At 35.4% G+C, this 25,489-nt stretch overlaps 2 protein-coding genes and 1 long non-coding RNA gene across 13 annotated transcripts in view; 1 reads left to right on the top strand and 2 right to left on the bottom strand.

Moving 5' to 3' along the window:
- Positions 1 to 7,064, bottom strand: part of LOC131145074 (transcription termination factor MTEF1, chloroplastic) — a 59,351-nt gene extending 52,287 nt beyond the window's left edge. For 5 of the 8 annotated variants that reach the window (XR_009133966.1, XR_009133967.1, XR_009133968.1 and 2 more), the window contains exon 1: positions 6,075 to 7,059. Coding sequence is in view for 2 of the 8 variants with exons in the window: in XM_058094135.1 (XP_057950118.1) it covers positions 6,075 to 7,021 (947 nt within the window). In the remaining 6 variants the exon portion in view is untranslated. Of the gene's footprint in view, positions 1 to 4,513; positions 4,700 to 6,074 lie in introns of all 8 variants that reach the window. The other 3 variants (XR_009133969.1, XR_009133970.1, XM_058094134.1) reach the window with 2 other exon arrangements.
- A 7,217-nt stretch (positions 7,065 to 14,281) lies between these two features.
- LOC131145173 (agamous-like MADS-box protein AGL30) overlaps positions 14,282 to 25,489 on the top strand; it is a 37,539-nt gene continuing 26,331 nt past the window's right edge. For 2 of the 4 annotated variants that reach the window (XM_058094298.1, XM_058094301.1), the window contains exons 1-7: positions 14,282 to 14,707; positions 15,190 to 15,441; positions 16,843 to 16,902; positions 16,997 to 17,015; positions 17,146 to 17,210; positions 17,322 to 17,337; positions 17,454 to 17,515. In XM_058094298.1, the coding sequence (XP_057950281.1) occupies positions 15,260 to 15,441; positions 16,843 to 16,902; positions 16,997 to 17,015; positions 17,146 to 17,210; positions 17,322 to 17,337; positions 17,454 to 17,515 (404 nt within the window). In that variant the 5' untranslated portion in view covers positions 14,282 to 14,707; positions 15,190 to 15,259. Of the gene's footprint in view, positions 14,708 to 14,750; positions 14,768 to 15,189; positions 15,442 to 16,842; positions 16,903 to 16,996; positions 17,016 to 17,145; positions 17,211 to 17,321; positions 17,338 to 17,453; positions 17,516 to 25,489 lie in introns of those variants that run through there. The other 2 variants (XM_058094300.1, XM_058094299.1) reach the window with 2 other exon arrangements.
- Positions 18,692 to 20,366, bottom strand: LOC131145175 (uncharacterized). Its single transcript, XR_009134007.1, has 3 exons — positions 20,187 to 20,366; positions 20,044 to 20,107; positions 18,692 to 18,976 (listed from the first exon to the last, which is right to left on the bottom strand). It is a non-coding gene; the product is annotated as an uncharacterized LOC131145175 (long non-coding RNA).

Here is a 25,489-nt window from a genome sequence, read left to right as displayed (position 1 = left end):
TGATTCGTTGAGATTTTGACGGAAATTATGTAAGACAAAAATCGACTACCATTTCAATTTTGAGGGTGATGGAAATTGGACATTTTGACGGGAATTTCGACAATTTCATGAAAATTTAAGACAATGGTAGCAAGAGAGTTACCCTTTTGTACCGAAGAACAAGACAGAGTTAAGGACAGTTTTGGAAATTGAAGCAATTTGTACAGGTGCTCTAACTGCTCCTTGGTAGGGATTGCATCCGAGTTGGTAAAAGGCTCTTGAGTCTCTTCAACAGTAGCTTGGTAGGCGTGACTGTCACGTTTGGATTTTGGATTCCAACTTGCTGGTTTACCATGAAGTTTCCAACACATCTCCTTCGTATGCCACGGTTTTTTGCAATGCTCGCACCATGGTTTCTTACGCCCATTGAGTTTTGCAACCGTGACATAAAGGGCTGAATTCTGAGAAAAGTAATCAGCAAATACATACTTGGGAGGATTGGGTGGAATGGTCTCGGACGTACTGAAAGAGCCGGTAGGATTTCTTTGGGCGCCAATCATCACTAACTTATACAACATCATCAAAAGAAAAGTGCACGAGGCTCTGATACCATGAAGGATTTTTTAGAAGAAGAATAACCATTCTTATTGAATTTCAAGAGACACGATTACAAGATAAATAGTGGAGGAAGGCCACCAAATTAGGAAGGCCACAAAATCAGCAAATCAAATTACCACAAAATCAGCAAATCAAATCAGCAGATCTCTAGGTTAGAAAACAGGAAACTGAAACTACTAGAAACTAAAATAGTAATTTCGGATTTTAAAAAATAGAATTTCCTAATTAATTCCCTAGAAATCCAACACTCAAGTGTATGGTTTGCATTATTCTGACACCTTTTCTCTGATTTCCAAACTTACATCAGTACGTTTGTTCATCTCCTTGGCTACTACTTGTCATTAGCCTTTGCATCAGTTAGATGTAAAGAATGACTCCTCGCATGGTGATCTTGAGGAGGAGGTCTATATGGAGCAACCACCCAGGTTTGTTGCTCACAGAGAGTCAAGCTTAGTGTGTCGGCTCAAGAAGGCACTATATGGATTAAACAGTCTCCTAAAGCATGGTTTGGTTGTTTCAGTGTTGTAGTACATAGTTTGGTCTTCAATGGTGTACAGTGGATCATTTTGTGTTTTATCATCATACTTCATCAGGTAGGAATGTAGGATCCTTCTTGTTGTTTATGTCGATGATATTGTTATTACAGGTGATGATGATAAAGGCATTCAAAGTCTCAAACTTTTTCTACAAACTACGTTTCAAACCAAATATTTGGGACCATTAAAATACTTCTTAGTATAGAAGTATCTTGATCTCGTATAGGGACTGTTTCATCAGAGAGGAAGTATGTTCTTGATTTGTTAGATAAAACTAGATTGTTGGGATCCAAACTGGTTGACACACCCATAAATCCTAATAGCAAGTTAAAATCATATATGACTGACTTGCTGCCTAATCCTAAGACCTAGACAATACCAAAGACTTGTTGGCTCACAGTCACTCGGCCAGATATATCTTTTGCAATAACTGTTGTGAGTTAATTTCTAGATTCTTTAAGGACAAGTCATTGGGACACAGTAATTCATATCTTGAGATATCTCAAAGGTGCACCTGCGAGAGGTCCTTTATATCATGATCAAGGTTACACTTATATTCATGGATATACATATGCAAACTGGGGTGGGTCGCCTTCTAATTGGAGATCCACAACCGAGTACCACATCTTGGTTCATGGTAATTTGGTTTCTTGGAAGAGTAAGAAACAAACTATGGTGGCTAAGTTAAGTGTTGAATCAAAATATAGAGTTATAGGTCACACTACTTGTGAACTTGTTTGGTTGAAGAACATGTTGGAAGAATTGGATTTTTTGCATTATCAACCTAAAAAGTTGATGAGTGATAATCAAGCTACTCTTCATATTGCCTCCAACCAAGTCCTTCATGAGCAAACGAAACACATTGGAGTTGATTGCCATTTTGCTCAGGAGAAACTTGTGCAGAAGCTTATTACTACCGTTTATGTGAAGTCTGATATGCAACTTGCTGATTTGTTTACCAAAGCTTTGGGGAGTGCTCGTGTAAATTTGGTGTAAATGGATCCAAAAATGTGTTACAACTTTTTCCATGCTCATCAATGGCAGCCTGTTAGATTTTCTCTGCTCCTCTTAAAGGTTGAGGAATGCAATCCCCTCCCAGACATACTGCTTATCAAGGTAATGGAAGCTCAGACTCTCCTACTCAAAAAAGCTACTGAATGCAGTCTTTTCAAAGGCCTTAGCACAATAGTACCAAAAGGAATGAAAGAAATGGAAATCTTCTATTTGCCTATGACACCATCATTTTCTGTGAAATGGATACTCAATAAATCACATGAGGAGCATTTTCTCGGCTCTAAAGTAGACAATTAACTTGGGAGGAAGCCAAATTATTCCAAAGAGAGACCAGCATCAAGGGGCCTCTATTTATGGGAATTTTGAGTTGCAAACTTGGGGCCTTTCCTAGAACCTACCTTGGGCTCCCTCTTAGAGCTAAATTTAAAGACAAAGGAGCTTGGGACTCTACCTTTAAAAGTTGGGGAAGAATCTTGCTGGTTGGGAAAGGGAGTTATCTGTTACGAAAGGGATTATCTTTTGAAAAGAGAGAGACTTACCCTCATCAAGATTACCCTATCAAACCTCCCAGTCTATTATATGTTCCTTTTCCCCATCCCTTGCTCAGTTGCCGAAAAATTTAGAGAGCATTCAAAAGACTCTTTTGAGGAAGCATGGGGGAGGGGTTGTTAAGCTACCCATTCAAAATAAAGGCTTAGGGCTAAAGTCTCTCTCTACCTTTAACAAAGCCCTCCTTGGAGGATGGCTTTGGGAATTCATGAAGGAAAAGGATCTTTTTTGGAGAAAAATAGTCGCTTCAAAATATGGTCTTAATCACAATGGTTGGTCTCAAAGAAGTTAGAATTTGGAGATTCATCAGGATCGGTTGCAAATATTTTTCCTCCCTCATTAATTGAAAGTGGGAAATGGGATAATGCTTTCTTTTGGCATGACATGAGCAGCCCTTCTCCCCTTTGGCACGTGTATCATAACGTGCCAAAGGGCTACCACCTGCCAATGGTGATCTCAAAACAACCTCGAATAAATGGTGAACTCAAGATGAGAAATATGAGAATGCGGTGAGATATGGGTCAATTATGAATCAACGAAGTCGCCACTAGTTATTTTCCTAGATGTGGTTAGGTAACCTAATTACTACCAACTAATTGGTCTCTAAGGCCTAAGCTAACCTAAGTCCAAGGAATCAATAATCATGGTCTACACTACATTCGAGAGTACGGTTATGCAAATGGGTATTGGCGCCGCCAACACACTCGCTCCACAAATGGTACCTTAATAACTTCATAATTTTTCAAACATAAACCAAACATGGACTTTGATTTTTCATTATGAAGTTTAGGTTACCTACCCTTTTAATATTGATCCACCCCATGACCATCTAATATCCTAGTCAAATAGGGGCTTCTCTCACCTCAATATCCAAAAAGGGCGTTGTCACCTCACTTTCAAGTTCTAGTGTTGAATTGATTAGTTTAGAGTTTTCAACACGAAATAGGTTGCAATCATATGAATTGAAAATGATGAAGAGAGACCTATGGATGGACAAGAAAAGCAATTCAACATGCCACAATAAGGAACAAAAATCCACCAAGCGAAGCAAGAATAGTCACTTAAATCAAGCACTTAAAAGATCATACATGAAAAAGAAAGTGCATAGCCTACGAGAACAAGGAAATAAAAAAACTATGAGATACCCTAAACTAAAAGAGGTTACTAGACACCAAACAAACACAATTCTATTCTTACTTCAAATATTCTAACTTTTCCCAAAATATGGAAGAAAAGAAAGCAAGAACAAAACTTACCTATGAGGGAAAAGTTTTTTCTTTTTAGGTTTTAATTTTCAATTTTTTTGTGCTTTTTAGCCAATTGGAACCCAAATATAAGGAAACAACCAAAGGAAATCCTAGAAATCCAATGAAAGAACGCCTAGAAGTTTTAGATATCTTCTCCACTTTTTATTTTTTTTCCCTTTTTTTTTTTCTTTGATTTTGAACTTTGAAGAATGAAATGTAAATAACGATAATAAGGACAACAATAGAGGAGCGAATAATATGCCTAAGGGGAAAAAACCCTAAATTTTTATGCCCAAAAGAAGACTTAACCTTCACAGTTTCATTTTTTTAATCACCATAAGGAACAATATGAGAGGGGGTACCCAAGATCCCCTCCTGCGTACGCATTCAACACCAACCATTATGCTACCAGAAACATCCATGAAATCCAGCAATCCCACCAAAAAAGATGGAGGAGAAGAAGAATGGTTGAACGAATCATCTAACATTGTGGTTGTATTTGTGGGGAATTGACATGCACATAGAATCCAACAGCCACATAGAATAATGAGGAGAGAGAAAGATCCTTACCTTCAAGAAAACCAATGTGAATCCTCTCCTTGCAGCTCCCCGAAGCCCCCCTGGTCTTTTGTATTCTCCTCTACAATGCCTTCTTAATCTCCCTCCTTAAAAATTTGTATCCTTGCTGCCTGGCCTCAGTGTGAATCCTTTCTTCTAGCCTCCAAAATCCCCCATTAAAAACCTCCCAAGCCCTCCCTAAATAGACCACAAGCTAGGGTTTTATCCCAGCCCCCTTTCCAAATCAAGAACAGGCAAAAAAATGAACATATAAAACCACATGATTTGAGTTTCCAAATTTGCAAAAGGAAATCGTTGCGCACACACAATCCCACGTGATTGAGTTTCCAAGCTTATAATTACAAATAAAAATTTTTTTGCATTTTACACAGCTTGCACAAAGTTCTTAATTTGTGCTTTTGTAGAACAGGTGGGACTCATTGAGACATTTGGACCAGTTAGTGAGCTTCAAACATAGCATCCGCACAATCAACCCCTAACCCCACAAACCACAAAAAAAAAAATCTCTCTTTTGGAGTCTTTTTGACTGAGGAATTTTAAGATGAGATTTTCAGTAAAAGTTTGGATTTTTAAAATTCTATACTCCAAAATTCTTGCTTTTAGGGTTTTAACCACCTAAAACCTTGTTCTTCAAATTCCACCTCTTTAGGTGTAGCTTAAGAAATCTCAAGTAGCTATGAGAAGGCAAATGAACAGTGGTGACAATTCTTGTCAAATCTGCACTATAATAGAAGTTAGCCAAACAAAGGATTTTAGCAATTTGAGATTTATAAATACCGAATTTTAAATTCCATCATTTACAAAATTTCTCATTGAAACTGGCTCTTAAGGCTTCTCTTTTTGAAATTAAAAGCTATACATGAATGATAGTAAAAGCTATACATGAATGATCTATGAACAAGCTGTAGCTGCTTTTAAAAAGGAAAACTCTGGCTTTTTATGTATTAAAAGCATAGGAAAAGCCCCATTTTAATAGCCAACAAATTTTCGCTCAGCACTGTGGTCAACAATGACATTTTCAACACTTCTTATAACTTAATTTACTAGGCATTGAATGGCTGCTTCTAAACATTATTAGTTAGTTTTTAATTAAATTGTTAAGCTGACTCATAGAAAATTTAACTGAATTGTCAAACTGTCTCATAATAAAATTTCACTAGCTACTTTTCAACTGTTTTGTTTCAGCCACAGAGCCAAAACCAGCCCTAACTCACCTGTATTTCTGAATATCACTATATCCAGAAAATAATTTATCCATCCTAACCAAATTTAGTGCGGAGTTGGGTTTCTTGGATTGATGGTGTTAGCTATTGCCAGATTATGTATGCTGAGCTAATTTCGAACCTCTTAGTCATTTTAGCCCATACGTTATGTTTGAGTAGAAAACAAGTCATAATCAAAGCCCGTCCAGTCTCACACAACCCAATGTTGAGACAGATACCATAATATCTTGCAATTTTTTTACATTTGTGCATGGAGTACATGTAAGCCATGAGCTTGAATATTTTACAAATCAACATAACATACAAGATAGAGTCAGCATGCAACTTACTACCACTGTTTCCCATCTACTGACTGCAACCGCAAATCAATTAACCTCACATTGAACTCCCCTTCACTAACCGTCAACATATCTGACAGAGAAATTGAGAACCCATGCTCAACCAAAAGCTGGTGCCGGGGCTTTATCCTCCCCTCCAAACTAAACGAAAAATACTGCGGAAACCTTTTCAGCTCTGCCAAGTCCCCCTTCATCTCCTCTAAGAAGTACTCCAGCTTCGGCTGAAAATTATTTGGAATGCTAAATGTTAATAAACCCGGTGACCTCAAAACCATCCTAGCCACCTCATCGTGAGAAAATCCCAAACTCTCCAAATACTCGATCTTCGGGAGAAGAGTGCCTTGAACGCTCGAAACCAATAGCACTGTTGTCTGGCAAGTAATTGCATGAGATCCCACGAATCCAAAATCTTTCAAGAAACAAAATGCGGGTCTCAATTGGTTGCCGACGCTGGAAACCAACAACCTGGGGCACCGTCTTATCGACTTCCGAATATCACGGAAGGGGATATTGACTTCGTTTAAAAGGAAATCGAAAATGGGGTGGAGATCAACGTGGGGATCGCACGTGAGGAGCTGCGGGTGCATGTTGAGGATGCGGCCGAGAGCGGAACGTTTGATGCCCATGGAGAAGAGGAATTCTACGACCAGCTTGACGGATTCAATGGGAGATGATCGGAAATTAGGGTTCTTGTCCAGGGCTTGGACGGTGTCGACATTGAGGTCCTCGATGTAGAGGAGCTTTTCCCGGAAAAGGAGGCCAGCGCCGGAAAAGGGGGTGTTTGGGAGGTGGGAAAGTGGGGCGAGAGGCTTCACGGGGGGGAATCTCTCCAGGGGATTGGAATGCCTTGTGGGGTTGGGATTAGGGTTTTTGAGGGGTTTTGGGGGGACGTGAGGGACTGGGGCTTGGGGAGGCAGGAGCTGCAGTCGGATAATCATATCGGGTGCGTTTGAAGAGGAAGATCGGTGGCTCCCTGCTAACTGTTTTAGGTTGCTGATCGATCCTAAATTTGTTGGAGATACAGAAGCCACGTAGATTTTGCCACGTGGCCCAAATGCTGATTTGGCAGGACGGCCAGGATCTAAAATGCTGTCGTCATCTCCCAAAGGCCCACTGTCCATGGTCATCTTCCATGTTTGGGATAAAGCATTTATTTTTTTATTTTGTTTGTCAATTGTGCACTAAGAAATACCTTCAACGTTAAAAGTTTTAAAAATACCCTTTTCTTTCTTAAAAATTACATTTTTTTCAATTTTCAAGGGTTCAAAATTTACCTAGTAGATTAGACAAGTGACTACGTGCATGGTTTTTTAAAGTAAAATATTACTATAAATATTCTTAGGTTTTTAATATTTAAAAATAAGAAAAATATTGAAAACAAATATATTTCTAGTCAATATTTAAAAATAAAAACGGATATATTTTTTGCACTCTTGATATTCATATACAAAAAATATACTCTCATAATAGTTTTGACCAAAGGATCAAACGAGACAAACAATATTCACTCGCGAATCATGTTGAGAGGAAAAAAAACTTTTAAATTATGAATTACCAATTTTTGACGAAAACACTATATACAAAAAGGGAAAAATTTTAGATTTTAAATCCAAAATGGGACAAAAGATTATTCAGAAGATAATATAATATTGTTTTCTTGGTTTGCTCCAAAAACAAAATAATTTTGTTGGGAGAATATAGATGTTTTTTTTCTCTCATACAAGATAAGTTTATGAAAAGAAATATAGGAAGTGGATACGGAATGCAATGGGATGGAGAAGATGAAGAGAATATGTTGAGACCTTCCGAATCAGATTTGTCTTCATTTGTGATTCCTTTTCCCATTTATAGACAAGGCTTCTACTTCCTAAATACTCCGCGACCATTATTTTCTTATTCGAAGGAAAGTCATTCTTTTTCTAATGAGCATCTCTCTACTTTATTATTTTGTCAAGGGAAAGGAATATCACTTATTTTGTCCACACAAAATTTTTGTCCAAACATCTTTATAGTGACACCTACAAAGACAAAAACTCACAATCCTCAAACGTAGATACAACAATTTCCTCTATTAAGACCAAGAATTTCACTTAATTTCTAAGTATGACAAAATAAGGGATATTCCTTTTGTTGATTTATATATTTTATATATTTAAGTCTCCCATTAATTCCATGAGTGGTGGCCCATCTAAAAATTTCTTTCCCCCTCAACTCAAGGAGAGTTACAAAATTATGAAACAACAATATTAATCTTTTAGACCACTACCTGAAATATCTAATATCATTTATATTTTACGAGATTTTTGACTTGACATGGATTATTATTATGGAGAAAGCGATTCATGACAAAATCATAAAGTAACGCAACGTTCTATATATTGGTAGATAAAATAAAATTAGTTGGTTGAACAACATTAATTTAAGCAATTTGATAAAATTGGGTATACTCAAATGATTTGAGCAAAACTCATAATTGAATAAGTATCATAACTAGACAAAACTCTTAATGGCAAATACTCAAATGTAGGTAAGACTTGCCTCGGCAAAAACTAGAGAAAAAATGTTTCAATACTTAATAAATATTACCTACTTAAGTGAAGACAATGCTTCCTAAACTATATCATATAAGGCAAAACCCTCCTACATTATCTAGACTGGACCAAGAAATCAATATTGTGTCATAGTTTGAATTTGAAGTCACTAAGTTAAAGCCCATTTTATTTAGTCATTATTCTATTTGTTTCTTGTTGTTATTTATTATTATTATTATTATATTATTCTGTGTATTATTATTTATGGACGTGTGTCCAACAACCATTGCATCAACTCTAAAATGGGAAGTACTTTAAAGGTTCAAATTTTTTTTAAAATACCCCTCTCTTTCTTGGAAAATACATTTTCCAGTTGTCAACTGGAAAGCATCTCAAGGGTTCAAAAATTACATAGTAGATTAAACAAGTAATTGTGTGCATGATTTTTTTAAGAAAAATATTGGATAAAATTGAGCTATAAATATTCTTAGGTTTTGTAATATTTTAAAATAAGAAAACAATAAAATATATATATATAGAAAATATTTTAAAAAATAAAACTATCCAAAAATATATTCCTAGTGCTCTCGATATTCATATACAAAAAAAAAAATCATTATTAGAGTATAAAAGAGCATATATAAATATATAGTTATCAAGTAAAATAATTATTACGTAATTATAAACTTATCAAAATATACTATTATTTTCCATATGTCTTTATTCTAATAAGTTTTAATTGATTCATACATTGAAGTTGTTTCACATGATTGATTTATTTAATTATGATATAGTAGGAAGTATCATCAAATTTGTGGTGATTGAAGGTCTTTGTTATTTGATTATGGAACAAAACTATGTGTCCATAATTTTAATTTTATTTTTTCTTTAATCTTGATAAAAAGGAAGTTCTTGAGCCCTGAGATTCTGTTGACTTTTTGAGTCTGATCCCTATTTTGATACTGACAAAGCATAAATATCTTACCTATGCACTGAATTTATGAATATGGTTAATTATTTGTACGCACGAACGGTAAGGATACGAGGAAGCCATAAGAATCACAAAGATCATACTTCATGAGGGCTTAACAGGAGACAAAAACAATGAAAACATTTTTGTGTTGTATTGTAATGCATTTAATATTTGGGTTTGAAATAATTAATGGTTTGTAATAATGTTCTGCATGCATGATAGGGATGAATGCTTGATGACCATAGATTGACCCATAGCAGGGTCGGCTCTTCATAATATGGGGCCCTAGGCGAATGATTTAATCAAGGGCCCTAGGCGAATAATTTCATATCCGGATTCATATTTTCTCGTTGACATAATTAAATTTCAAAATTAACACTAACTATAAATTGACAAATTATGTAAACAAATAAAAATAAATTTAATAAATCTATAGAAATAGTAGATTGAAACAATATAACCTGATTATTGTTATTATCGCAAATCGATCGGCGAGCGAGACTTTAGAGATATCGGATTCCTACCGGATAGAACGCTCTAACTTAAAAGCTTCCAAAATCTAAGAAAAAAAAAAAAAAAATTCAGAGTGAAAATAATAGAAAAATAATATACAAACATTGAAATCAAAATTATAGTTGATGAAAATTATAGAGAATCGGAGGCTCAAAGATGATGAACACAATAGTTTGAGCAAAAATCATAGAGAGACCAAGAGATGAGAGTGAGAGAGTGTGAGAGATGAAAAAAAAAAATTTAGAGAGACTAAGAGAGAGAGATGGGAGTAATAGATAATTTGAAATACAATAAAGTTGTTAGTTGGGAAGTATAAGACTTGAAAAAAAAAAATAAATTGTATTTATTTTATATTTTAAAATATAATTTCACTTATTTGTTAGTTGGGAAGTCAATTATGGGAATAGAGCATAATAAATAATAAATTTTTGGAACCCAAAAATTATATTATTATATTAAGAAAAAATTAAGGGGCCCAAAAAATTTGGAGGCCCTAGGCGGGTGCCTCAATTGCCTAAAGGCAGGGCCGCCCCTGACCCATAGGAACCAATACCCTTAAGATAAAATGTCACAACCTATTTACACAGGGTTGAAAAGGTTAAAGGGTTAAAATAAATTTAACAAAAACTTTGGTCAACCAAAGCCAAATTTTTGGGCCCAATTAAGAAGCCTATGTCATAGATTGACTTTAGGTCCCCACAAACACTTCATGGAAAATTCGTTTTAACTCACAAGTTATATCTATGCAAATAGAGGTAAATTTTAATAAAAAACATGACCTATCTCTAATTTTAAAAGGGTTTCGGCCAACCGAACCTAGGGCATTAAAAATGCCTCAATCGGTCGAACTGGTACAAAGTAAAAAAGTTGACTTGGCTCGAGCGACTGGTCCAAAGTGAACGTACTGTTCACGGTCAACCGAACATTGAATGCTGACACTTTTTACCTTTCCCGACCGCCCAAACTTTTAGTTCAAAATCACACCGGGAGACCGAATTGTGAGGTTCAACAGATCGAACCATTCACCAGGCGACCAAAACCACAAACGATTGGAAAATAACCTAGCTCACCAACCGATTGTTGCCCACGGTCAACCGAACCCGAGAAATTTACTTTTCTCCTTGTGTCTGTTTGGGTGACCGACCCTAAGGACCAGGCAACCGAAACTTTCAAATTGCCATAAATTAACCGCGGTAATTAGGGTAAAAATGATACTTAAACTTTTCTAAAAATTTCCTTTGAGTCCCAATGGTTATATTTTTTTCAAAGGCTATATATATACTTTCATTTGGAAAAATTTAAGATTGATTAAGGTATTGATTAACAAAAATACTCTCTGAAATTCCTTGGGTTATTCATTCCCACACAAGCTTACATATTCCACCCTTACTCATTCCTTTGCAAAAATACCTTTGGTGAGAGTGTCTTTGAAATAACACATACTATTACTACAAGCTTACACTCTTATATACGTTGATTGATTTTTTATTTTAGTGAGAGTAAGCCCAAAAGTTTTCCCCTGTGATTTAATCTATAAATTTATTTTTGGGGAAACTTTCTTAAACTTGTGAGTCTTTGCATTTTCGTTGTAAGATTCAAAAGCTTATCTTGTGTTTTTAAGAAAATATTTTTGACAAGCTAGTTTTCAAAATATCTTGTGTGCTTGACTTTTGAAAATCATTTTCGAGATTTTTGCTTGTGTATTTCAGATCTTTGATATTGTATTTTGTGATTGATATAGTTATCTCGATTCAAAGATCCCTACACAAACTCTCTCACATACTGATTGTTATATTTGCATTATCTTGAGAGTAGTCATATAATTTTCATTTAACTTATAATTCTTATCATATTGAAGTGCATTTATTGTATTAGTACATATTTGCGCATTGAAGAAGCATTGATATTGTACAAAAAAAAAATTGTATTGCTTATCTGTTGTATTCCAAGCGTGACTTGAGAGGGTGTTGATCTAACCCGTAAGGATCAGGCTGTAAAGGTTGGGGTCAACCCTGTGAATTTAACATGAGATTTTCCTTGCCAAGTAAGGAAAGGGGTGTTGTATTAGGTGTCACTCCACCTATAAGTGAGTAAAGGTAGTGAATCCTCTTGCCTGTGAGCTTGAGGCGGGGACATAAGCAGTGTTGGTCGAACCCCGATATCATATTGTGTGTCATTCTCTTTTTTCCTTATACTCTTTATATTTTCGTACTTTGATATATGCACATGTATATTTAATTATTTATTGTCTTGATCGTTCGTCATACATGCTTTGAATATAGTGTGTATTGAAATCTGTTTAGACAGACCTTAGGTTGCGTAATACTGTTGTCATCTAAATTAACCTAGGCATAAATTTTTAAATGTTCAATTTACCCCCCTCTTGGGAATACACTAATTCCAATAGACTCCTCACATTGAGAGTGTGAAAAAAGAGTCTATCATGTCTTTATTCCTCCCGATCAATTAAGCACATTTGTTAGAGGATATTTTAGTGTTTGCAGTCTTCTTTGAGGGACCTTTATAGACTTTGTGTCAAAATATTTGAGGGGCTTCTAGTAAGAAAAAAGTAAAATATCCTTTAGAAATGCTTTAAGCTTGAAAAAAAAAAAATTTGTATGAAATGGAAAATGGGTTAAAAGTTTGACATTGTAGGTCTCTCGAGCCTATGATAATCAATATTATATATAAAAATGCAAAAAATATAAGTCATTTTGTGTATAAAAATATTTTGTATCTTTAATAAAATTTAAAAGCCAAAAAAATAGAATTTAAAATTAATTTGTGAAAAAGGTATCCTTATTTTTTAAAGTATTTCTATAAGGCCAACAATCTTAAAAAAATTAATTTCTATACTATATATAGTAATATGGATGGTATAAATCATTTTATTTATTTATTTTTGAATATAAGATCATATATTCATAAAAAAGAATCTATAATATATTTAGAAAGTAAATTCAACCAAATTTAGATAAAATTACATTTTGAATGTCTACAAGTTAATGTTTGAACTTATAATACTTCATTTTGATTAAAAAAACTAACATTATATAAATTAAGTAAATCATTTTTTAGTAAAAATATTTCTATATTTTAAAAGCAATACAAAATATTTTTAAAATAAAAAATTAAACACAATTAAATAAAATTACATTTACAAAATGTATTTTAGGTATATTAAAGTTTGAACCTGAAAAGAAAACTCTAAATTAGCCAAAAAATGACAATATATATACAAATCATATATAGGTACAAATAGTGTAAATAATTTTGTAGATAAAATTATTATTATATTTTATGAAAAATTAAAGTATTCATAGAAAAAATAAATTCAATAACATTAGAAAAATCTACATTTAAAATTTTTATTTTGAGTTTGTCAAGATTTAGATATAAAAATCTATTTTGTTAAAAAAAATGAATGGCATTATAAAAATTAAATAAAATGTACATTCCAAAATTAAATTAGTAAATTACTTTGATGTCATGTGAAATTATTTTGAAGTGTGTAACATCATTTAAATAAATAATAAAATAATTAATAAAAGATAATTTTAAAAATTAAATTGTATACCCTAAAGTATCCTCTAAATAAAAAATTTTAAATTTATTTTAAATTTTAAAAAGCTCACCAATTGATATTACATAAACAAAAATAATAATGACTAATATTTTTGAATAGCAAATCGAAATTTAGAAATTACAATAAAGTTGTTAATATTTTAATGGTAAGAAGTCATATACTAACATTTTTATAAAATAAAAATAATAAAAATATATTTATTATTTTCTCATAATTTTATGAAAATATTAAAATTTAATATTTCTCATAATTATTAGAGTATGCATGTCATATGGTATTGTATATTTTTTAAGGTTTTTCGTGTCTCTATATTTATATGTCGATTTTTGTATTTTATAATTTTGTTTAAAATATTAATTTTTACAAATAACTTTAAATATTCACAATTTAATATTAAGCTAAATTATGACAATATGTTACTAATTTATTTTATAGATATATTTAAAATTTATTAAAAATTATAATTTTGGTATTTATAAATTTTAAATAAAAAATTAATTTTTATAAATATAACTTTAAATATTCAAAACTTTAATATTTATAAAAAAAAAAATACTCCATAGAATGAAACTGAAGAGGACTCCAGAGAGAAACCATAACGAAGAGGTAGAAACCAATTTTAGAGCAATGAAGCTGAAGCTGACTCACATGTGTTGGAAAGAGAATCTGAGGAGCGCAGCCGGGAGGGAGAGAGGTGAATCCTGGCGGAGGGAGTTTCGGGACAAAGTGGCTCAAGGCCACGAGGGGCTCAAATTCTCGCTGTTGGTTGGTTGGTTTGCAACTTTCAGGCGCTCCCGATTTTCCCGCTCCCTCTCGTGGCCGATTTTGCAGCTCATCCCGTCATGCACTGTGCAACCCACCTCCCCCCGCCTCCCTCCTTTCCCCATCTCCTTCTCCATCTTACGTTTCATTTTATTTGTCTGCGATCACATCCTCGAATCGGCCGAGTAGTATATGCGTCCCTGCATTTCAGAGATTTGGATTATGCAATCCTGGGTTGTTCCCTGATTTCCTCATCTGGGTAATTTCTATTACATTTGAATTATGCAATTTTGTGTTGTTCTCTGATTTCCTCATCTGGGTAATTTTTATTACATTCTTTTATTCATACGCTTTCAACAAGCTTACACGGTTTCAACTGGTTAAGGGTTTCCAAGAGGGGCTCAATCTCACTAGATTGTGTATACTTCTTGTATTTAGATTGATTATAATTTAGGTAATGATTTCTGGGTTTTGCCAAATTTCTGCTTGGTTTGTCATGATCCATTCCCCGTCTCTTAAATGAAAGGAGTCTTTTCGTCGATTTTTTTCACCTATTCATACTTGCCTTTTTGAAGCTTTTGGCGAAATACAATTGGGAGGGGGGATTGCAAAGGATTGTAGCAGACTAGCGCAATGGATTTTTGAGACCAATTGCTTTCTCTCTGTTTACAGAATTGTGTGAAAATGTAGGCAGTAAATTGATTGATGGGAAAATGACAAATGATATGATACATTTTGCAGATGGGCTTCGGAGTCTCCAGGCCATCAGAGAGGGAATTGAGGACTAAGGTTTGCTGTTAAAATCAGCAGGATGGGAAGGGTAAGGCTAAAGATGAAGAAGTTGGAGAATACAAATGGCCGCCAAGCAACTTATGCAAAACGGAAGAATGGGATAGTGAAAAAGGCTAATGAGTTGGCAATACTTTGTGATATAGACATTGTCCTTCTCATGTTCTCACCAACTGGCAAGCCCTGTTTATGCAATGGACGAAGGTAATTTTTATTATACCATTTGATTCATATTCATTGTCAGAATTACTGTTGCAGAGCTTAAACAACTGCTGATCAGCCTCATAAAGGAAACAAAGCATCAAATTGAGTTTGCATGATAGAGACGAAGCGTGTGCTTAGAACTCAAATATTATAACTTATAAAAAAGGCAAGAACTTACACAAGGCTCTCAGGCTGCGTCAGGGGTTTGGAAAGTGGATGATGTCCACATTGTTAACTCCACATAGTCTATTTCCATGATTTGAAAATTTCACCTCTAGGCATGGTCATAGCACCATTACTATTGGGCCTAGCTCACCCTCAAAATTGAGGTGTTGTGCCAGGGTTTCTTTTGCTCTTTGCAGGGATTATTATTTTTGAATTTTAATTTCCACAGTCAAATAATCAAAGTCAACTTTGGGACATTGGAAAGAAAGAACTAATTTGAAAAGTGTAGGTTCTAAAACCAAGGCGATATCTGACCCATCCTATCAGGCATCGCAAAGGGTTGCTGTTGATGCAATGGGTAGACTGAAGGCCTTGTCTTGTGGGATTCCTTTACAGTCTGCTAAATATATCCAAATTGGGTTTTGAAGGGTTGGAAGAAAAGTGTATTTGAAATTTAAAAGGTAAAATTAGTAAAAATTATGTAGGTTTAAAGCATTCTCATTTCTTGCTTGGCACCTAACTCAAAGCTTTCTTTAAATCTCGAAGAATTTGAGTTGTTTATTTCCTTTTTAAATAAATAATAACAATAAGATAGAGAATTGACTAGGTCAAGGCAAGAGATCTGATAGAAACATGGTCATTTGTGTTTGAAAGTGGTGGCAAAGTAGGAAAATAGAGAAATTGTATTGGCTGGATCACATATGAGCAAATAATTATTATATGGCTGCACTAAAATTGGTAAGGAAGGTTGTAGCGTGGATGTGGGCCAACTACAATTTGCAGACATAAATGAAAGTGGTCCTTGCCTCCTTCTAAGCTTCCATGAATGCCAGGCCAACAGCCTTGACCTTAATTTGTTAAAGGAATGACCCAGTAAAGAAGAAGAAGAATAGGCACATGGGGTGATGGAAATCTTGAGCTCTTCCATAGTGACTTAGAAAAATGCGCAGCAGCTTGAGTGTTATGACCTCTGCTAGGTTAGAAAAAAAACAACCTGCAAGCCTGGTAGTTATGCAGGCACTACTACAGAAGTACTGATAATAAGAATGAGGACATGATTTTTATGTGCCCAGGCCCTTTTTCTTATTTTTTTGTGTCTTCCACTTATCCCCATTTTTTTAGATTTCTAATAATAACAAAATAAAGGGGGGCATAATGGTTCTCTGCTGCTTCATTAAGTACTCCTACTCAGTTTTCTTCCAGTGGAACTGAACCCTTCATCTTGTTTTTGTCCAGTAGTATTGAAGAGGTTATTGCAAAGTTTGCCGAGTTAACTCCACAAGAAAGGGCAAAAAGGTGCCATCAAAGTTTTTCTTTTGGAAGATCTTGTTATATTTGTGTTTAGCACGTGAGTTTAATAAAATTGATTTTTTAAAATGGTTTGAAACAGGAAGTTGGAAAGTCTCGAGGTAAGCATTTTCTTCCACAACCCATTCTTTTGCTATTAGAATTTTTTGGCTTTTTTGGCATTCTTTATCACATGCATGGTTTTCATTCTCATTCATTATGTAAATATTCTTTTTCTCTTTGAGAGTTCAGTCGCTGAGGAAAACCTTTAAGAAGTTGGACCATGATGTAAATATACAAGACTTTTTAGGTTCAAGGTATGCGACAATTATGCTCTTATTGATGCATTTAATTTTAAGTAAAACTTGCCAGCATTACTACATTTGTTTAATACGAAGTTGATATATTTTTACTTTTGTGTTTTTCAGTCCCCAATCAATTGAGGTATGCATGCCAACTAATTTTTCCTATGATTTGAGACTTCTAAATAATTTATGTTTGTCTATCTATGTGTCATGCGCTAATGACATGTTGTATACTTCTGAAATCATTTTATGCAGGATTTGACTAACCAATCAAGACTACTACAAAGTCGACTTTCAGAAGTTCATAGGAGACTAAGGTGATCATTTGAAAACTTGGTTGTGATAGTTTGTTTGTTCCATACAAACATAGCCTCTTGTGCACAACATTCTTATTATGACTTGACCATTATTTAGAGAGTTGTCAATCATGGTTAGACGCCCTGTCCCCACCCTCACCTTATTTTTCCTGGAGTCTTTGATGTTCTGTTTCTGAGATACCATATTTGATTTACTTGCATATTGAAGAACTTGAGAGCACCAAATGATTAGAATTACATTCATCCAGTCTCTCTCTTTTTTTATTTTTTAGTTTTTGTTTAAAAATAATTTGGTCTTTTTGATGGCTTGTTGTTAATGATGCCTACAGCTTTCTTTGCATTCATAATATTTAGTGTTCTGCACATTTATATATGCTAATTCTAGGCATGTAATTTATGTTCTGTTCTGTTCTCATATTTAATGCTAATGCAGTATACTGATTTTGAAAAAGGCCTTTGGATATATATATATATATAAAATTATTAGTTGAAATTCTTCATGGATGTCCATAAAAAATTTTTAAAGCTTGGATATGTGGAAGGAGTTAAAAAAGTTTAAATTGATTACAGAACAGGTATGGAATAACTGTGGTCAATACTTGATGGAGCCATGGAGGTATGAATTATACCAAATCAGTTTCTTGGTTATTACTTATTAGACAGAAAGACAAAGGTTTCTACTTAAACTTGTCTCAGTTATGGTTAATCAATCAAAATGTTAAGTGTTCTTAAATCTTAATAAAAATAAAATTTTTATTTTATTTTATTTTCATCCTTTTAGTGAAAATAAAATTCACATGCATGTGATTTATTGCCTAATTTAATTATTATCCTCACCTAAACTTAATTTACTCATATATGTTCACAAAATTTGTGATTTATTTAGAAACTGAATGCTTTATTCGTAATTCTAGATTTTTTCATAGGATAGCAGGTGGGAAAATGAGAAAAGATTTGATCAGGGAGTTGGAGGTGGGTAGGGAGGAAATAATCTTGGATACAAACAGGATTGCTTATGCGATCATTGATTTTTATTATAATTTGTTTTCTGAGGATGATGATAGTAGACCGATGGTGGAAGGCTTAGAGTGGGACCCTTTCTGTAATGACCCAGCCCTTTACACGGACTCAGGTGTCACTCACATACATCAAATACCTATACCTGTTCAAGATATGGAAACAACCCGCCCTAAACAGGGACATACGGGTGTAAATCATATATAATTATGATGTAAATGTCGCGGAAAAACATAAACATCCATTGGGATTACTGCTAGCCTTATACCAGAGTTTACTAATACATCCATAATTTACATACATTCGGATTTAGAGTAATCGTCATATTTCAACCCCCCAAAAAGGACTTTCATCAAGTTTAGTACAAAATTTAGATGCTTACGTAAGTTAACCAAAATAACCTCCCCAGTCCCTTTATCTATTAGGACCAACGCACGGACGGACCTGAAAACAAAGGTTGTAAGATAGGGTGAGACACCTCTCAGTAAGGAAGAAGGAGTTACAACAGTGTGTGACTGCATACATGCATATTTTCATTCAACATCTGGAATATAAATCAAATATTTTCAATACAGTAATGCATCAGGAATATCATTATTCATATTACAAAATTCCCACATCTGTCTTTCGACCATTTAATGATTTATCAAATGACCAACAGCAAAATATCCCTATAACCAGTTTTACCCCGTGGCTCGGGTTGTGCACTGGTACTCGTCCAATGCCCTGTTTGTGCAGACACTGCCGAGTACCTACATCTGACTGCCCCCATTGGCCCAATATCAGCCAATGGTTTCACCCCGCTAGCCGACCATCTTGGTACCCACATCGTTTAATACGTGTGGTTGCACGTGTACATCTAGCTACGATATCGTGCCGTATCATATAACAGTGGTTTTATTTCACCCTGCAAAGAAAGTATTTTTCAACCCTCCCGGGACTCTCAAGCTGTGGTTCCGTGTATCATAAATTCAATTTATACAAATATGATAACCTGCGCATTTCTAGTATTTTTTACAAATTCACATAATAGCATTGGGTTCAAACCGGTGTCTTTCCACTCAGTTTACCCTTCTTTGGTTACTGATGCGGTTCGGTGCATCACTAGCCTCTGTTTATTCACATTATCAGTATAACAAATTTGGAACTTCGTTCCCATATTCTATATCAATAGTATAGAAAATCCATTCATTCCCATATCAACATATATCACACAAGTTTAATACAAAAACCCACTAAATGATAGAAATTCAATATACATAGTTTAACTGAATAAATAAAGGATTCGAGCCTCTCCTACTATAGTATAAACACAAATAAATGATGTTTGTAAAATTTTGGAGATTACACGTCGAAAACCTCGTTTTTACCAAAAACCGTAAAATCATCAAATCGGCATCTCTGCTCGGTAGAATTTCACAAATAAGCAATTAAATCATAGATAATAACATAAACTAGCTTTTTAGCGGTTTAGTTTTCCAATATAGCTGTTGTAATCAAATTCCCCTTACCTTATACTCGAAATGAAAGTTCGTATGAAAACGGTCCAAATCGACAACTCGAGGTCCTGAAAACCTAAAACCACAGAACATAACCTTACTATGTTTTCTACTGCTATCCAAATATCCAATCAAAATTAGGATCAGATTCCTACCTCGATTCTTGGGAAAACCCGAAACTCTCCGAAACGACGATCCTATCCACTAAAAGTGTAGAGTTTCCTCTTTTGATACACACAGTACCCTCTGTTTTTGGAAATGGACGATGAATGGCGAAGGATCTTAGCGAGAGAGAGAGAGAGAGAGAGAGAGAGAATGAGAGAATGAGAGAGAATAAGAGAATTTATAGAATAAATCCTAACTTAGCCCTTAAGTAATCTAAATAAATATCTCCTCCAAGATATTTATATATAAATATCTCAAAATATCTCTTTTCAAAATATCTTCTCCAAAATATCTTTTTATTTATTTATTTATTGTTATTATTATTTATTTATTATTATTGTTATTTTTTTTCGGGGTCGGGTTACTACACTTTCTCTGGTGATAAGATAGCTTGGTTAGAGAGACCTTTTGAGTAAGAGGAAGTGAGGCCTACCGTCTTTGGAATGGAGAAGCTCTAGAGCCAGATGGTTTCAACTTGGCTCTCTTTCAAGATTGTTGGGCGGTGGTAAAATATCACTTGAAGGTTTTTAATGAATTTTATTGGAATGGGATTTTAAGCAAGAGTTAATCCACTGTTATAACTTTAGTGCTAAAGAAGAGTAGGTCTATCAAGATATCTGACTATAGACCTATTAGTCTAGTATCTAGCATTTATAAAATAATCACTAAAGCACTAGCTAATAGGTTGAGTGTGGTACTTGATAAGATTATTACCAAGGCTCAAAGTGCATTTGTGCTGGGGGGTGGGTGGGAGAGGGGACGGGTTTTGAATGCCATTTTGATTGCAAATGTTGAGAACATTTGGAGAAGAATGAAGTGGGGACTCATTTTTAAGATGGGCTTTGAAAAAGCCTATGATAGAGTGAGTTGGAACTTCTTGGTAAGATATTCATGAGGAAGGGATTTGGAGAGAGATGACATAGATGGATGAAAGGCTTCTTGTCTAATGTGAATTTTTCGGTTTTAGTGAATGGTGAGCCTAAATCTTGGTTTAGGGCTATGAGGGGGATTAGACAAGGGGGTATTGTGGCAGTGCATTAGGGAGTTATCCTCGAAGGTGGGGTGTGCTGTGCTGGATTGACTGTTGTCCCATAAAGGGGTTCCTTTCAGGGATAACCCTAGATCTGCTAGGTTTTGGGATCCGGTTGTGGAGAGGGTGTCATTTAGATGGGTGGAAAGGTTTTTCTCTCTCTCTCTCTCTCTCTCTCTCTCTCTCTCGGAGACAGTTACCCTCATTCAGCCTAGTCTTTCTAGAATCCTGTTGTGTTTTCTGTCTATTTTTTAAAATTGTTAAATCAAGTTCCAAAAATCTCCAGCCACTGGGCAGTCATGAAAATGGTGATTTGTGCTCTCTCCATTGCCCTTGCTATAAAGCAGTAATTCATAACAATGTTACCTCGTTTTCTAAGTTATCTTTCTAAGGATGGCTTGCCAAGAGGCTTCCTAAGCAAAGAAAGCAATCTGTTTGGGAGTAACTCTTCAAATGGCTCTTCAAGGAAAAGATTTTAAAATCCCTTACAGAGTTTTTGTGGAACTTTTTCACAGTAAATCTGCTATTCGGCTATTCCTACCACCCAAACTACTTAGAAGAGTCATCTCAATTTACACTCTCATGCCGTAAAAGCCCATGTAACAGTTTTTTAATATCCTGCACTTCCCAGTCTTGCACTTGCCTCCTGAATGCCAGGTTCCTCTCTGCTTATTTTTTCTAAAATAAAGCATACCTGCCACTTTTTCTTTTCTGCTTCTAGCCAACTTGAAAAGAGCAGGAAAGGCATCTTTGACGGTCATATGTCCACATCAAAGTCCAACCAGAATCTGATGCTGCTACCATTTCCAATTGAGAAGCCATTAAACTTAGAGAAGCCTTTGCCAGCCACAATACTGCTGGGCAACCCCACTTTGTGAGTGTTTTTCACACCAGTGATTAACGAGCCTCTAGCCTTCCTCCCAAAGTACCCCCCTAGAAACTCTCTCCACAAGCCTTCTTCCTCTGCAGCTAACCTCCATAGTCATTTACCCAATAGGGCTTGATTGAACACCTGCAGATTTCTAAACCCCAGCCCCTCTGAGATGCGAGGAGAACATACTCTATACTATCTCACCAGATGAAAATCTCTCACCATCTGCACTGCTTCTTAGGAAATCCCTTTGATGTTTCTTATAATATATAAGCCATGGAGACTGTGACCATAAGTAGCAACAAAAAATAGGTTGGGATACTTAAAAGAGTGCTCTTAATAAGTGTGAGCCTTCCACCCTAAGATAAAAGTTGCTTTTTTCACCCAGCAAGCCTTATTTGAAATGACTCCACAACACTACCCGAGAAACTTTGTATTTGAAGTTGGGCACCGGAGGCGAGCAGGCGTGACATCCTTCCTTACAATATCTTGATAATACTTGAAGAAAACCACGCCATTCCATGAGGGCCTGGGGCTGTCTGCTTGGCAAGGATCAAGGGCTGCCAAAGCCTCGTCCTTGTTGCATAATCTCTCCAACCAGACTCTATCCTCCTCAGTCCTTTCTAGTGCTTGAGAACTCCAGCTGGCAAGGGTGACCTACCAACAGTCTCTTTATAGAACTTTTCACAAAACTTACTATTCTCCTGGAGATTTTCCCCTCTTCTAATCAAATTTTCCCTTTGATAGAAACTCTATTGGTGTAGTTAGATCTCCTGTGAGAACTGACTATCCTATAAAAATATCTTGTGTTATTACCCCCTTCAGCCTGCCAAAGTGCTCTATTTTTATGTCTCCAGGAGATTTCCTTTTCAATAATTATTCCCCTCTCCCCACCTTCCCCTTAAGGTTGTCCAACTCCAACTCTTTGATTTTGGCCCGCAGACTTGCCAGCTTGGTTTTTTTTTTTTAATCTTGCCAAAGCAACCCTTATTCCATCTCTTCAAGTTGAGTGGTTTAAACTTTTTTCTAGACAAACACTGGTGGTTCCCTCAAGTGAATTAGAGTCCTGCCAATCTCTAACCAACTTGTTACGACCCTCCTATTAGAGTCACATGCTTTCAAATCAGAAAGGACTTGTCATCCCTCCTCAATCCAACATGATTGGAGAGTGATCCAAAGTAATTTCTGGAAGGCATTTTCTATTAAGGTCAGCAAACATTTCCTCCCAATTAAAAGAGACCAAAAATTTATCATTCCTCAACAAGTGGCCACCTATGTTTTCTGGGTGAAAATTCCCCTCTGCAAAAGTAAGTCAATTAATCCATAAATGATAAGGAAACTCTATGGTTACTGCAGAGCTTGGCTACAACCAGTTCTTTCAGCTTGAAATCTGATCATGTTGAGATCCCCTCCAGTGCACCGAGGGACATTTGGCGTCGTCCCGCCTTATCCAACTCAAGCCCAACCTCTCTTCTGACTCTGCCTTTGACCTGCAGAGAAGATCAGCTTGATATTGGTTTCCTTGTCAAAATAAAAAGTTCGCACACTTCCAAATTCGCCAAAATACCTGTTGTCCCAAATAATGACATTACTCCCTGACATACCATCTGTTACAAATATGACAAAACTGGTCAATTTGCCTAAGAATAATCAGATTGAGTATAGATGAAGAAGGAGAAGAAGAGGAGAAAAGATGAGACCCAGCAGTCTGCTAGACAATAACTGGTGTTTCCCTCAAGTGAAGAGCGCCGCCAATCTCTAACCAACTTGTTAAGACCCTCCCCTTAGATTCGCATGCTTTTGAATCAGAAAGGACTTGCCATCCCTCGACAATGAATCCTGATTGGAGAGTGATCCAAAGTAATATTTGGAAGGCATTCCTAATTAAGGTAAGCGAACATTTCCTAATCAAAAGAGACCAAATATTTGTCAATTCCCAACCTAGCAGCCACCTGTTGTTCGACTGGGTGAAATTTCCTCTCTGCAAAAGTAAGTCAACTTATCCATGAACAATAAGGAAACTCTCTTGTTACTGCAATAGATTGGCTACAACCAGTCCAGTTCAAATCTGGTTGTGTTGAAATCTCCTCCAATGCACCAAGGTACATTCTGCTTCTTTCTCACCAGATTCAGCTCTAGCCCAAGCTCTCTCCTGACTCTGTCATTGACTGGCAGAAAAGATCAGCTTGGTGTTGGTTTCCTTTCAAAAATGCAGGAAATAAAAGAGGTCTGCAACAAAACGTCCAACTCTTGTCAAAATACCTGTATTCCAAATAATGAGAAATACTCCCTGTCATAACAGCTGTTACAATTATGACAAAACTGGTCAGTTTGCCTAGGAATAATCAGATTGCATTTAAAGGAAGAAGAGGAGAAGAGATGGAAGCAAGCAGTCAGCCAGATTCCAACTGCACACTCTCTGGATTTGATTTAATTAAAATATTTCCGTATGATAAAACCCCCGCATACAATAAAAACATTAATACCTGCTGCCTTAATACTCCCCCTCAAGATGGTGGTTTATTAATACAAACCAGTGTTACCTAGAACATGGAACGTTCTGGTTCATGGAATGGGAATGGGATTGGGATTGTGGTATGGCACATGCTGTAAAACCTTGAACGCTAATGATATACTTACATATAGATATATTGGTGAGAGACATGCTGTGGCACTAGTATATTTTGGGTAGGGTGTACAAGTGTTTCAAAATCTTGAAGGTATTTTCTTTTGTTAAATATATTAATAATGGCTGAGAATGGAATTATAATGCGATAATTATCCACTTAAATAACAAAAAATATGTTATGTGAAAAATATTGAGTTACAACTTTGGATCGTTAGATTTAGTGTTCCAGAATGTAAATGTACCATGTTTTGGAATTTTTGAACCAATACGTGGTTCACTAGGGTGTAGTGTTTTTCTGGTAACTATGATATAGACTAATCTCAACTTGTCACAACAACTAGACGAGGTAGTTTTAAATAAATCTTTTGTACATCTCCTAGCTCATTAGAGGACTTCACAAATGGAGTGCTCACAAGTTGCAACCTTTTTCATGACAACATTTATCACAAAGTGACAGTCTACTTTAATGGAATTTTTCCTTAAGACACAGGATTGCTAGTGACGGAGATAGCAGCCTGATTATCTCAAAACATATCTAAAGGAGCTGCATGTGTCATATCTTGGTACTGTGCTTCAATGCTAGGTTTCGCTATTGTATTTTGTTTCTTGCTCACTAGGTAACAAAATTGCCGCCCACAAATGTACTATATTCAGTAATAGATCTCTGATTTTTAAGGTCCTATGTGGAACTTGGAAAACATTAGTGAAAGAAAGAAAAAATATGAAGGAATCAACTTATTCATATCTGGTAATCAAGGAAGGG

The sequence above is a fragment of the Malania oleifera genome, chromosome 12 (genome assembly GCF_029873635.1).
Source record: "Malania oleifera isolate guangnan ecotype guangnan chromosome 12, ASM2987363v1, whole genome shotgun sequence".
Lineage (NCBI taxonomy): Eukaryota > Viridiplantae > Streptophyta > Magnoliopsida > Santalales > Ximeniaceae > Malania > Malania oleifera.
This window is presented reverse-complemented; position numbering and strand designations above follow the sequence as displayed.